We start from the raw sequence: 15,547 nt of genomic DNA, 5'->3' as shown, positions 1-15,547 counted from the left end.
ATTACACGAGGTCTCTACAGCGCCTGAGGGCGCCAACTTCGCCGACAGTCACCGTGGCTGTCGCAGAAGAAAGTGCTGTCTGCAAGGCACTATTTTGATATGCCAGGTCATGTGCCCTAGCAGCACCAAGCGGATATCCATCCACGCCCGACTATTTAGTCCACCGCCGGACTGTGCTAAGTCAGTTACATCTTAGACCGCGAATCGAGAGTACCAGCAGTTCCGTCCAGCCGCATCAGCAGTTCAGTTCCAGCACTACAAGTTGCCAGTATCAACAGTTTCGCCTCGGCGCTCCAAGCCGGCAGACGCGGTCAGCGACGGAGCACTTTAGCCGTCACATTGCCGCCTGCTACGAAACTAGTGTTCGTCTTGTAGGCACATCACAGACAACGTTATAGGAGGAACATTTCTTTTGTATGTAGTTGTGTGGGTATTTATCCAAAGTCATTATAACCGAGTTTCTTAAAAATGCCTTTGATCACTCCTAAGTTTGTGGATACTTCAGCTGCGATCACCTGCCTCAGGATGTTTGAGTTTCTCAGTACAACTACGACAGCAGTCAGTTTTTCTGTTTGGGTTAAAAATTCGAGAATAATGTTCGGAGCGTAGGTTGCGTCAGAGGCGCGTTGTTCTTTCTGATTCAAGTAAAGCTGAAAACCATTAAATCGATTAGTTAGAGTTCACATAAAGAGTTTGAGAGTGGGCAATATTCTCTTAGGATTTAAAGGTTGGCTACAGCGCGCATACACAAGCTCTGGAATCTAAGATATTGTTGTCACGCTTCGCAGCGCACGGATTAACTAGTGGCAGTTTTGAAGCCAGTGTAGGAGCCCACCTGCTATGGTGAGCACTTTTGCTGGGCGAGAGGTCGTCGCCGAGCCACCGTACTGCCGTGTTCGCCAGCAGCGACTCAGGATTTGGTATTTAGTTGATATTTTTTATAAGTTGCAGCGCGCTTATTAATTTAAAGAAAAGGATTTGTGTATGTGCGTAGGAGAAGACGGTAATTTTGATAATGATAGGAGTTCAATTCTTAAGGGGAAACCATTGTTAGGTTAAGTATTGATTTTTGTCATTGATTTCTTTTGTAATTGTCAGGGAATTGTTTCACTATGTATTCAATTGACAAGTATTTCAGTCTGTCTCAAGAGTTTGATTAATTTTTAATATTACTTTAATGCCACTGGAGGCAGATTTACAAATGAAGCGATTGTTCAAAGAGCTTCTAGCGTTTTGATAATTGAATGAGAAAGAATCGCTTTCAGAATATAGTTTTTTGTTTGGGTTATTATTTATCGAGTTTAGATTTGACCAAACCCTTTCTCTTGAATTATATGTAGTTGTAGTAAGCAGCAACAGCAGGAACCGCCATACAGAACATGCATTGCACTCAGCATGAATAATAGGTTTTTTATGTTTTTGTTAAATAATGGAATGCAGCAGATCAAGCAGTGGCAGCAGAATGACCAAGTAAGTTATTTGTTGTGCACAGGACCAATAAAAAAAATAAAATTTTGGCGATCTCTGTAATAGTAAAGTTAACAAGAGTACAAGCACGAGATTTTCAGTAGAAAACACGAGATAAGAAGATAGAGCTCGCAACTTTCAAGTTGCTAAAACATTTCATATTCTTTCATTATCCGATCGGATTCATTGCGTTTTTAAATGAATAAATTACTGTGTTAATGCAAAGATTGTTTCTGTTAATACCTTCCGTCACTCAAAAAACATTTCTTTGCAATATTCCATTTTAGGATCCACAGCTAGGGCAATAAATCAGTCGTGTTATCCATTGAAGTTGTACATACGAATTATGGCTTGGGTCTTGCACGACGCTTTGCAAGCTGCTTGTGGAAATGGGTTTATCGAGACGGCGCGGTCCCCTATTGATGCGGAGACCAAGTAACGAGGAGTGTGTGTCAGGGAGCAGGAGAGCAGTAATCTCCGGAGTGGCCACAGCAATGGTTCAGACAACTCGTGGGGGCGCTAAGAATATGAGGTCGGCGGTCACGTGCGGCGTGACGGACAGGTCGCTGGGCTCCACTATACAGGGTGCAGCAAAAAGAATTGGCACGTCTATATTTCTGAAACTAATAAACATACACAATGAACATTTTTTTTGATTAACGGGAAACTCGAAAAGTTTTTTCATACTTTTCCATTGGTATTCAATGTGCCCCCTTGAGATGCACGGCATATGTCAATGCGGTATTCAAATTGGTCGCACACCGCAGCGATAACGTCTTGAGTTACAGCTTCCACAACTGCTGTTATACGATGTCTCAGTTCATTCATTGTTGCTGGTAACGGAGGCACATAAATAGTTTTTTTTTATAAACCCCCATAAGAAATAATCACATGCAGTATTGTCCGGTCACTTTGGAGGCCAGTAATGTAAGTCTAAATCATTGGATCCAGTGCGACCTGTCCATTCTTCAGTAATCCTTTGATTTAAAAATTCCCGCACTTCCAGATACTGCTACCTAGCGGGAATCATGTAAAACTCGAGAGTTTTCTCTTTCCAACAGTACATTGTCCACGCACATATCTCAAATAACATAATAGTTATAATTTATTAAAACTGGATGATTCTTTTTGACCCACCCTGTACTTCTGATTGCTCACAGCTAGCGGTATCGTTCTGCAGTCTGCCTGCCCACTTGATTGTTCACAGAAAACAACAGTGCTCTAGGATCAGCCTGTTCCAGAATAATATTACAATCGTCGATTATCCGAAATAATTTGGGAACATGGGTGTTCGGAAGTTCTATTTACTTGGATACTCGATCTGTATACTTCTATTTCTCAAATTTCCAGAAAAATTATGTATATTTATAATAATGTGAATCTCTTTTATTATTATAATGGCACTTGTAATAAAAATGTATGCAGTACAACTAAGTAAACAAAAAATCTATACGCATATACATTATATATGTACAGAATTAATGTTTAAAACGATTCTTAATTTTGGTCTGTCTAAGCAAGCCTACCCACTTAGGAGCAGCTAACAAGAGGAAGCCACGACGTTGGGACTATAGATTTGCTTCAAACTTTGTACACCTTTAGTGGGCCATTAAAACAACATGATGGGTAAGCAGTAAGCTGCAATATTCTGCCAATTCCGAGAAATTAGCAAGAGATGTTTTAGGCGTCTGTCATGTAACTGATGTATCTGTGGGTAGGGGCTGGACGTTAGAATTCATGGTGGTCAAGTGGTAAGTGCTCGAGCCTCCTAAGACGAATGTGTATGAAGCGACAATTCGACTCTCGCACCGACTTAATCTTCAATCCATATTTTTTCATAACTGGTCGTATTATTTAATTCATATCACATTTGAGAGGTAAAGTAATAAAAAAAATCACGTATTTTTGCATGAAGTTTTAGTGAATTTCATGTTATTTGACTACTTCCTATTTTTAATTATTAGAACAAACATATTTATAAATACCGACAAGTAAGTAGTTTTCCTGAAAATGAATGCCTGTCGTGATTTGGGATATCCCTTATAAATGCAATCTGGCAAGGTATCCGGAACTACTTTGCACCTCGACGCTTCGAGCTGCAGACACGGAAGCTGGTCCCATTTGGCAGTTAACCTGCGTAACGGTAAGACGTTTGCTAATGTAGCAAGAACAAATAGTGTAGGTGCAAATATTTTTAAGAGCACAGAATTTACATTTGTACTACAAAAATTAAAGTTTCAGTGGGAGTCGAATCGTCACCTCATATACGTTCGTCTTACAATGTTCGGACGCTAATTATCTTTTTGTTTTTCCTCATTGTTATGTTCGGTCTTGTTCACTGAGTTTGGTGTGGGCGGACGTCACATGGCTTCCGCTCAAGTTGATCGTTCATTCCTTTACCCAGTTATTTTACTACACAGGGCAAGCAGCCCTCCGTCCGAATACGCTGAGATACCGTGCCGGTACCACTGGACCACTATGAACTGTAACATACGGCACTTACGCACAGATGCCTCAGTTACACAATAGATGATTAAAACTTATTTCGAAATTGCCAGAGTTTTGCACCTTATTACTTGCACTTTACGTTGTTTTAATGGCCTACTAAAGATGTTCAAAGTTTGAAGTACATCCGTGATCGCAGAGTCGCAGCCTCCCCTTGTAAGTCACACATATTTTTCAGGACAGGAATCTGGTATTGCTCGCTTTCGCCTTGAGTTTCAAAACCATAGGAAAGCAGTATTTAAACATGTAAATGCTTCAGAAACAGCTGTCATATTTTCATCTTCATTTTATGGACCACTAGTTGATGAGATGCTAGAGATGTCAACTTTATCTGTAATGAGGTTTACAATTTGGCTATCCCGCATAGTTTGGTGTCCTGGATCTGCATCGTCGACACTCAACCATTCTTGAACATCTTCCTCATGACATTCATGGCAATTGAGTTCTTTTACTTCTGCGAACTTTCAGCCATACCCAAAATTTTATTCCAGGCTTTTTTTTTCTAATTCTGTTTTGTTGTAAATGCCATGCTGCTCCGATCGTGTAGGAGGCATGTTTAAAATAAATACATTTACGACTGCTTAACAGACTTTCTTCTCCCTCCTCTTCTCTTTCTTACGTAACAATTCTTTTCCATAATACCATCTGAAAGTCTTATAACGCATTGATTCATGGGATGTAGTAAGGAGGTTACCTTAGGTGGAAAAAACACCACATTTATGAACTCATCCTTTTCGTTCAAGTTATCACATGATGGACATGGTGGTGCTGTGTCAAGGAGGGTTGATGTTTTCTCCCTTTGCAATTCATAACTGTTGAACCTTTAAAGAGAGTACAAAACCGTCCATAAACAATACCGTGAAAATCGTACAGTCCATCCAGGTGCTCTTTCGTGAGGTGTAAACAACTGACATTGCAGGCATATTAACATTTTTGAAACAACGCGGTTTTCTCACTTTCACTAATGCTGAGCATACGTTGCCGATCGCTAACAGTACCATTAGCAGTAGTGCGACCTTGTTTATTTTAGGACCAGGTGCTGCTAATTCACGACGTGAAGCAAGAAGTTTTCTTGTCAAACTTTTTCAATTGAGTCGGTCGTTATCACTGTAAACGTTTTCATGAGCATAATCTTCTTCCCTCATTACAGCTCTTAGTCTGATTTTGAAAGAATAAGCTGCTGAAGAATTGGCAGACAGATTTCTTCTTGCATTTGAAGCTCACGTCGTCACTTAAAGCAGTTTAACCAGGATGTCACTGCCTTAAAATTTGAATCCTCCAAGATTTTCATTAAAATGAATTGCTTTGTCACATAGAATGTAACCAGAGATAGGTTCTCCTTGAGACCTTTCGCGTATAAATCACTTGCAAACAGCATCATGTCGATCCGTGCTTGTGGCGAGCTTCATACTTTTACGACTTGTGGATCCATCAATAGTACCAAGATTAGGTATAAAGTTTATGATGCTCGTCTTTTATTTTTAATTGTCTTCTTACCAATCTTGTACTTATTAGGTAGCATGGTTGCAGATTCACCTTCCTCTAACCTTTTCCGGGTTCGCTTCCCGGCGGGGTCAGGGATTTTCACCTGCCTCGTGATGACTGTGTGTTTGTGTTGTCCTCATCATTTCATCATCATTCATGAAAGTGGTGAAATTGGACTGAGCAAATGTTAGGAATTTGTACGGGCGCTGATAACCGCGCAGTTGAGCGCCCCACAAACCAAACATCATCATCATCACCATCTAGCCTTTTATTAATCTCATATTTATCTCTGACAGGACAACATGCTTACGGTTAGGCGTATTGTGTCACAAGTTTACTTTACGCGGAATAGTTGACAGTGTTTATAACAGAGCGCAAACTGTTAGTATACCCGGCATTCGTGGAGGGCGGGAAAGGGGGGGGGGGGGGCGCTAGTTCATAGCGGGGGATGGAGCGTGGCACGAGCAAATGAGTAATATTCGGCTGACGGACGTTCGGATAATCGATGTCTTACTGTAGTCTCCTTCATTTTGAAAGTTTAGGTATGTACTTGACAGTCGTCATTATTTGGATGCATAATATTTAACAAATCTACTTTTGAAGTGAAATATTCTTGTTCGGAATTGTAAAAATATCAACTGCAAGGTAATTGACTTGAACATGTCTAGTTTACTGTCCTCTTGTGCGCCCTCATCTCTTATCAACGACTTCTGCAAGCAGTTCTAAAGACCAGATCTTATATATACAGCTCGGCAAGAACTTGTTAACTAATGTATATCTTTTCTTCTTATCATTGATACCTCCTAGAGTCGTGTGCTCTAGCACAATATTGAGGATATGCGGTGAGCAGGAGAGCCTCATCCTCGTATATTGACGAACTGCTGTTACAATGTTTGGACCTGTGTCTGCAACAAACATGACGCTCTTCCCATTGCTGAATAACTCGAACAACCTTAATATCTCTGAAAGTTTATGTGCAATATTTTCACCAGCTTTTTTATTTCGTTTAATCTCATGCTTGAAATCTCTGGTGCACAGTAACAACTTTCGCTCCTTCATTGCTAATGTAATGTAAAGTCACTGCCATGTAGTTCATTTTGCGATATGAAACACACCATAGATCGACTACTATTACTCCTGCTATTAATATGAAATTTTTCACCTCCTTAGAAACAGCTTCATGCATATGGTCAGCGGTTTCCGTTAAATTCCCCCTTGACATTCACTGCACCTTACTTGGCCCCACGTCAATAAGCTACTACGCCGTCTCGAGAAATCCATTTCCACACACATTTTCTGACATGACTCATGAATTTTTTTGGCAGCTATTTTCAAATCCAGCAACTTCAAGAACCTTTATGTTTCTCTTAGTAATTAAAAAAGTAATTATAACACTTTGTCAGTCTCACAGGTATGTTTTAACAAATAGTCCTTGTTTGTGTGCAGCGTAAGAATACACTATTTTATACGCAAAACGAGCCACTATATCTCATTGCCGTCGAATACATTAACAAGTTTCTTCCAAATCGCTTTTTCGCAATAATGTGAAAGCACCTTCTCTCACTTTATTATCGTCCATGGAGTGCATTTTATTAAAAAGCCGTCACTATTGCTTTTTCTGACGTATTCGTTACGTGGTCACTCAAGTCACTTCAAAACGTTAACTCAAGGCAGCAGAAACTTGGCAACTAGCACTTCTTAAGTAGCCAGTGGCCAGGGTTGCCATGTAGAACGTGCTTCACAGACGGCACGAAAGATGAGGGTCGCAGCAACTCATAGCCCCAGGTGCAGGTCCTTTGGGTGAAGGAAAAGCGGTCGTAGCCGGAAGGTAAGCATTTGCTATTTACTCCGGCCCACAGACTTCAAGTTACAACAGTTGTGCAGTCTCCAATGCCGATTAAAATAGCCTCATTCATTGAGTGCAGGTAACACAATTTGACGTGAAGTATATAATAAGACTGATATTGTACTTTACTTTTTAAATACAAAGCAATTATTATTGAAGATATTCGCAGATGACTCGCCGACATCCGTAACAGGGCACGCTTTCATTCACAGGGTATCAATTACTGCGGATATCCGCATATGAGCACACTTTTTCCTGTGGCAATAGCCATTGGAAATGAATCACAGTTGGAATCTGTCAACTCATACAAGTACATGAGTGTTACAGTTTGTAGGGAGTTGAAATCGTACGATCAAATACGTTCAGACGCTGGTAAAGCAGGTGGTAGACTTCGGCTTATTGGTAGAAGATTACTAGGGAAATGCAGGCAGACTACAAAGAAGATTGCTTGCAAATCGCTCCTGCGGCTCATCCTAAAATATTGCTCAACTTTAAAGTATCCGTCCCAAGTAAGACCAACTGAGGGTATTGGACGTATACAGGGAATCGTAGCACGAATGGTCACAGGTTTGTGTGATCGGTTGGAGAGTGTCACAGTGATGCTGAAGAAACTGAAGTGGTAGAATCTTTAAGATAGGCGTAAACTATACCGAGGAAGCCTACTTACAAAGTTTCAAGAACTGGCCGTAAACGAAGACTGTAGCAATATACTACAAACCTCTACGTATCGCTCCCATAGGGATCGTGAGGAGAATACGAAATTAATTACAGCACGTACAGAGGCATTTAAACAGTCATTCTTCAAACGCGCTCCATATGCGAATGGGTCAGGAAAACGCCGTAACAAGTGGTAAAATGGGACGTACGCTCTGCCATGCACTTCACACTGGTTCGCAGAGTATAGATGTACACGCAAATTTAGAGATTCTAACACACCGTGAGACTGGATGACCATCTGGCATGGTGCCATTTGATACAGTTGGGTAGACCCACCACAGGAGATTTTAGCTGATTCACCTGTGGCGACCTACTATTCTAGTGCATTAATAGTTTCAAGATTGTTGTCGCTGCTTGCGGCATATTTTTTGTGTTGGCCCATGACGTAATCAGTCTCAAAAGTAAGATTTTCTATGGTCTTGTGTGTTATGTGGGTGTTCAAATCGTATTTGGGGCCTTTCTCAAGTAGCTGCCGTTCTTGCTTTTTGAGTGTTATGTCAGAAAAATTAATCAAGCGTTCATGGAATGTATGGTGTGTAAGTGGGTCTCAGGTTCAGAGCTGTTTTCATTCATGAGTTTTTTTTAATTTCTGTACAAAGGACAAACAAACAGAAATTACCGAATGAGGTACACAGAGCACATGAGAGCTCTAAAGAGTGACAGTACATATTCCACTTTCGCAGAATACCTAATGAACAAAAACCATAACCCCCCTAATATCGAAAGTGATCCACACATCCTGAAACACAGCAACAATTTATACTGACAACTAACAATAGAAGAAAATTTTTACATACGAAAGGCTATAGTGGAAGGGAAAAACGTAACACTTCGCAACAACACACTCTTTACTGCTCTGAGGCAACTGACACAGGACACAGAAGAGAAAACATACACACGCAACAGAACCTCTCCCCCTGCACACACACACTTAAATAAGAAACAGAAATCGTCAGAGCTCCCGATACAATTTCCATAGCCTTATCGCAAGGTGAGATACATTTCTCGGGACGCACGCAATAACAAGATGAAATAATGTTCTGGATTACGGACAAAGTGCGAAAGTTATGTTTTTCTGTGTATGAAAGTAGCTGCAAGCTGTCCAACGGACGTGAGTACACGACGTATACAGCAAAACTGTATCCACAACATTACCGCAATCCCAATTTATAATGCTGACATACTACGTTCGCGTTTCTGTATTTCTTTACCAATAGCCGCTGAGACAGTTGCAGATGACATGATGTAAGATGGCAACAGAAAACACTGAAAATATGCCGCAAACAGCGACAACAATCTTAAAACCATGCTGTGACGTAGAGTATATAAGGTATTATGAAAGTATTCACAGAAAACAATATTTAAAAAACAAACAGTACACATGTAATAACGTTTTGGAACGTTTCATAACTATGCTATTTCTGTTTCAGAATTAAAGAACCCACTGATGATGGCGATATTTGTCGCTAAAACTACTTTGGGAGATAATTAAATAAATAAAAAATAAAAATGTTTTGCTTCGAGGCGGACCCTCAATTCCGCTATTGTTGGTTTTGAATGCAATCACGGACCCATGGAAGAGACCAAGGTAAAATTATTGTTGTTGTGGCTTAATAGCGTCGTTCATTTTGATAACGATAAGAGTAGCTAGAGGCAGAAACAGTGTTAACTTGCGCTGACCTAAATTCTCCAGGGCTGCAGCTGGTCCCCATCTCCGGACAGTCGTCTTCATCGCTCCAGTCCCCGCAGTCGTCGTCTCCGTCACAGCGAAACTCGATACTCACACAGCGAGGGGTCGAGCATAGGAACTCGCCATCCTCGCAAGCCAGGGGTCCAACAGCAGCTGCAAGGAACACAAGAGCTCAGTTCTCTCCGTAGTAACTCAAATTTACTATTTACATGAAACTAATCAAATTGAATGATACAACTGATATATTCATCCCGTCTGCCTTGACACGGTGATATAAAACAATATTGAGAGCCTTTAAGAAGCATCTCGAATGACAGTACAAGCAATGCGTTTCTCAGTCATGACAGATGAAACGAACACGATGTTCGAGGCGCCCTCTTAGATACTCAGTCGAAATAACAAGGGACCTTAGGGGTTAAAGTCCCGTCGACGACGAGATCATCAGAAAGGTACTCAAGCTCGGTTTGGGGAAGGGTGGAGAAATGAAATCGGCTGTGTCCTTCTCAAAGGAAAATGAATCATTCTCTTTGCCTTAAGCTATTTAGAGCAGCCATGGGAAACCAAAGTTTTGATGCGCTGTAATTTGTTTCCAGTGTCTCACCATTGCCACACCTAGTCTTGTCGTCTGGATTCAGGTCCATGTAAAGTGCACCATGGAAGTACTTACACCCCGCAGGCTACTAAAATTGCAAACCAGGAAGGACAGCAAAGACGAAATTTTGCTTTTTGTGCGTATGCAGGATTCCATTTGTAGGTAACTCGGGGTTACACGGCGTTCGAAGTTTAGTACTCACACTACTACCTCTGCTAGCAACAACGACGCTAACCCAGCTGGACATCGATTCTACCTGAACTTGGATCACGGATATGGGCACGTCATTCGGTGCTGCTTCAACTCAGTAGCAGAGTTCATAGATCGTAGTGGGTGGCGAGTGGTGGTTTGGCAGTCTCTCGTCATCCCATGACCATTTGTTTTCAATGGATTTTCTGGAGAACATTGTAGCAAGGACAACAGTCGAACACTCTCTGAATTGAACTAAGTCAGAAGAGCACAGAGTAACATATAATCTTGCGTTCTGTTGTTGAAACATATCACAAAAACTTCAAAACTACTGCACAGCCACCAGTGTTAACCAACCAGATATGTAATGCCTAGTGTTCGAATTATGGGCTAAGCAAATCAGAGGTGATCGTGTTGTCCACCTAATAGTACCACATGCCATCACATGTGACACTGGGCCTATATTGCGAAGACGGATGCCATCTTGCACGTTTGTTCTCTTCGGAGTCTCCACTCACAGATACGCCCATCATGACGCTGTACACTAAACTACTCGTGTGTCCATAGTTGTCGTTGGGTGCACCGTTGTCGTCTGCATGTCTCTCTCGGCTGCCGCATCAAAGGAAGCTGCATGTTGAAAGTGCATGGTGCTCTAGACGTCATTGAATTCCCTTACTCAAGGTATGTGATGTGCTTGTACAATCTTGCCCGGTCGAGTGAAGTTTATGTCCTCTCAGACACTAGCCCCGCGTGGCCACTGAGATCTTGCACGGCGCAGAGGTTGTTTTTATTTTTTATTTTTTGGGGTGGTGATGTCACAGTTTGTTACTGCCTCCCATCCTGCAAATATTACTTGTGGTCACTCATACTTTTAGCGTGCCACAGATGCCTATGATTATAATAATTATAATAACAATAATATGTATAAAATGTTGTAATATAGTAATAATTTGCTTACACCAGTACTTGCTGCATTGATTTAGCATAAAATCCAAGAAATTGCACTCGTCGAAAAATTTCAGAATAACATGAGTCATGCAATTAATTTAAGAGCTACAGAATAACAGTAAGAAACTGCCGAATCTTTAATAAGGATACACAATACAAAATCGAATTGTGCACTTCCATAATCAGTTTTTCACTTCGAACTAAGACTGTGAACAGGGATCTGAACACTGCGGCTGCACGAGCGTATAAATTAGAGGATAACACTTTTACTTTCTGTCGTTTCTCCCTGTTTCCAGTCTTTCAGGTTTTATTTTTTTCCTAAGTGGAGAATCTTTCCATTTCTGTCTTCCCTTGCTCAACTTTCTGTGGTTTACGGTTCTACAGGAGTATTTACGAATTGTTATTGATAGCATGTACTGTCAGTCTGAGAAAGTGCGCCTTTGCCTTGCTTTCGTTGTCGGTCAGAAGCCCAACCGCGTGGCCACGCCCCCACACAAGCGACTGAAAAGTATCCTGTGTTAAATGCAGCTTGTAATTTATATACTAATACCTCGACAATTCCGAGTCTCTTCATATTGATGCTACTCTATTCTCTGAAAGTCAGCTGTTAAATTTGTTAACTGATACACAGGGCGATTCAGCTAAGCTTCAAATACACGGTCCAGTCACATTAATGTGACCGCCACCTTCGTTGGACGTCAGTGTGTAATAACCACTCACAGCCAGCAGATGGCAGCACCAGCAGTGGAAGGTATATAAAGCCTGTTAGGGGAAAGCGGAAAACAGTGCAGTCATTGCCGTAACGCGGAAAGGGAGCGATATATCGGACGTCCAAAAGCACATGATCATTGGCTTGCGGGCCAAGGATGGAAACATTTCCGACTCTGCTAAGTTTGTAAAATGTTCGCGTGCCAACTTGGTTAAGCTATACTGTGCTTGACGAAATGGCGCTATCCAAAATCGCGCCGAGGCAGTTGTGGTGCACCACGGTCCATAGATGACGGGGATGAAAAAATGGTTCTAATGGCTCTGAGCACTATGGGACTTAACATCTTAGGTCATCAGACCTCTAGACTTAGAGCTACTCAAACCTAACTAACCTAAGGACGTCACACACATCCATGCCCGAGGCAGGATTCGAACCTGCGACCGTAGCAGTCCCGCGGTTCCGAACTGCAGCGCCTAGAACCTCACGGCCACCGCGGCCGGCGACGGGGATGAATAGCGGCTACGAAGATGTGTACGGGCGAACAGGAGAGCAACTGTTGAGCAACTGACCGGCAAGAGGCTACCAACAGTGGTTCCCCAACGACCATACAGCGTACGTTGCTGCGACTGGGCCTCCAGAGCAGGTACCTGGCTCATGCACCCATACTGATTGCTGTTCATCGGCGACGAAGGCTGGAATTTGCACGCCAGTACCGCAACTGGACATCCAGTGAGTGGCGACAGGTGGCCTTTTCATTTGTATCAAGTTTTATGCCCCATTGGACAGAAACATACCCTACAACAATCGTCGGAAGGATCCAGGCTGGAGGAGAGAGCGTTATGGTCTGGGGAATGTATTCTAGGCATTACCTGGGTGATCTCGTCATTCAGGAAGTCACAGTGAATCAATACAAGTATACACCTATCCTTGGAAACCACGCCCACCCCTAGATGAGAATTGTTTTTCCTCGGCACGCTGGTATGAACAGCAGGACAGTGGACCGTTTCACACCGCTTGTACTGTGCGTGCATGGTTCAAAGAGCACCAGGATGAGTTTACTGTACTCCCTTGGCCACCAAACTCCCTGGATTTAAATCCAATAGAGAATCAATAGAGACACCTCGATCTGTCTCTTCGCGCCTCAGCCGAGAAGCCTAGCGCAGCTGGCCGTAACACTAGTCTGCCCCTCTGCACAGCCATGTCGATAACTTCCAGAACCTAAATGAATCTCTTGCTGCAGTTATTGCACCGGCCCACGCTGTTAAAGGTCTGTATTCCGGCTTTTGTCAGTTGGTCACATTAATGTGACTGGACAGTGTATATCATGAACCGTTTAGTGTACCATAATTCTTTTTTCACCCCAATGAATTGTTAAAAAATCCCTCAATAAATGACATAGTCTTTTTCTCCTAGTAATACTAATTACAAAGATTCGCTTTTTCAAATAGGGCTATGGTAATTTCTGCTGATACTATCGCAGTTATAAAAAGATAAATTCAACGGCGTTATGCTCTTCAAGATCCGCTTAGCATTTTCGGTGAAATTTCAAAATTTAGAACCCAGAATTTATGTGTTTTGTGCACGAAAAAGGACGTGGCAGGTTAGGATGATTCACCAGTTAACTACAGTAACAGTTCTGCTCTCGTTTCCGTCAGAGATTTGAAAGAAACGTGCGCGTCAAAACTTGAATGGATATGTGAAAGAGGGAACTGAGGTTTAAAGAATGTTAAATAATAACTTAGCGTCATAGGTTTAATGTCAACATACAAAACTGCGATCCAAAATTATATCAGCAACAAAAAGGAAATCACAAAATATTGTGGTCATGGATAATTTCTTAATACATCGATCATGTTACGAAGTATTCGAAATGATCTTCGCCTACTGCAAAACGCGTTTGCAGTTACTCGTGCGAGTGCTTCTGAAGTGACAACAGATTGTTTTGATACCATTGCACATGCTCCAACGATACGCTATTGGGTTGTCGGAACTTGTGCGTTGACTTCGTGTCTACAAGCCAGTGAAAAAAATTCAGAGGCTTCAAGGCAGACTAACTGAAAACGCTATCACTTCTTATACAGCGACCAAGTAAAAGCTGGGTGAACACTCTCCCACCCATGAGCGCATATGGAACCGGACACCCATCGTGCTCGTACCATGTACTCGCTTGTGAATAGGGTGTGCCCTGTGTTTTCTTCCAGTTACTGAACACGGAGTTTTCTTCGAGTAATCTACGTTTGGAAATTGAGTTCAGTATATCTGCTTTCGTTTTGGTAACCTTAGTTTCAGTTCCTGTGTCCTCCATGAGTACCTGGGACTTTGGTGCCACTAAGAGAGCCTTTAAGCCTTTACATACTACCAGAATTTCTTTGTTTTTTTTTTTAGAGATATTCTTTCGATATTCTGCTATGGTACTCGTTCAAGGCATGACCCCTTGCCCTCTTGACTGTCAAACGCCTTTCATTCAGCATCACTGTATCACCTACTGCCTAAAACGCTTAGTTCCGACTATATTGGTTCCTCTAAATATGGAGTGCAGGATCTTCAACAAAAAGAAAGATTAACGAGTTTTGTTCAAAAAAATCTAAGTCTAAATCCGGATGACCATCTAGGTATTTGTATTCCGTTGCTCCAGAATGCAAGTCAAGTTTGAATGAAGAGTCAAGAATATACATTGTTAATTGTACTAAGCTCATTTACTGTTTGCTTAGCTATTATTCTTTGACAATATTGTCAGTGTAGCGTGGCCGGTTCCAGGTCCCGGGGAAGCCTTAGCGCTTATGAATGGCGGGGCCGTTTCTCTGTGATTTGAACTCATATGCTTCTTACACGTTTTATTTTACTGCTATGCAAAACGTGCCACTAACAAAATTTAAATTTTATTTGGCTATTTTAAGTAAACTGTAGTGTGTAAGCTATAGGGAAAGAAGAATTATATAAAACTTTCTGGCAGATTAAAACTGTGTGCCGGACCGAGACTCGAAGTCGGGACCTTTGCCTTTCGCGGGCAAGTGCTCTACCAACTGAGCTACCCAAGCACGACTCACCACCCGTTCTCACAGCTTTACTTCTGCCAGTACCTCGTCTCCTACCTTCCAAACTTTACAGAAGCTCTCCAGTGCTCTACCAACTGAGCTACCCAAGCACGACTCACGACCCGTCCTCACAGCTTTACTTCTGCCAGTACCTCGTCTCCTACCTTCCAAACTTTACAGAAGCTCTCCTTCTGTAAAGTTTGGAAGGTAGGAGACTAGGTACTGGCAGAAGTAAAGCTGTGAGGACGGGTCGTGAGTCGTACTTGGGTAGCTCAGTTGGTAGAGCACTTGCCCGCCAAGCACGACTCACGACCCGTCCTCACAGCTTTACTTCTGCCAGTACCTCGTCTCCTACCTTCCAAAC

The 15,547-nt window shown here is 42.1% G+C and overlaps 1 protein-coding gene across 1 annotated transcript in view; it reads right to left on the bottom strand.

The window, feature by feature from the left end:
- The window catches only part of LOC126354146 (low-density lipoprotein receptor-related protein 4), a 765,275-nt gene that overhangs the window by 245,238 nt on the left and 504,490 nt on the right, over window positions 1-15,547 (bottom strand). The window contains exon 8 of the mRNA XM_050003556.1: window positions 9,701-9,863. Within this exon, the coding sequence (XP_049859513.1) occupies window positions 9,701-9,863 (163 nt within the window). The remainder of the gene's footprint in view (window positions 1-9,700; window positions 9,864-15,547) is intronic.

The sequence above is a fragment of the Schistocerca gregaria genome, chromosome 3, assembly GCF_023897955.1.
Source record: "Schistocerca gregaria isolate iqSchGreg1 chromosome 3, iqSchGreg1.2, whole genome shotgun sequence".
Taxonomy (NCBI): Eukaryota; Metazoa; Arthropoda; class Insecta; order Orthoptera; family Acrididae; genus Schistocerca; species Schistocerca gregaria.
This window is presented reverse-complemented; position numbering and strand designations above follow the sequence as displayed.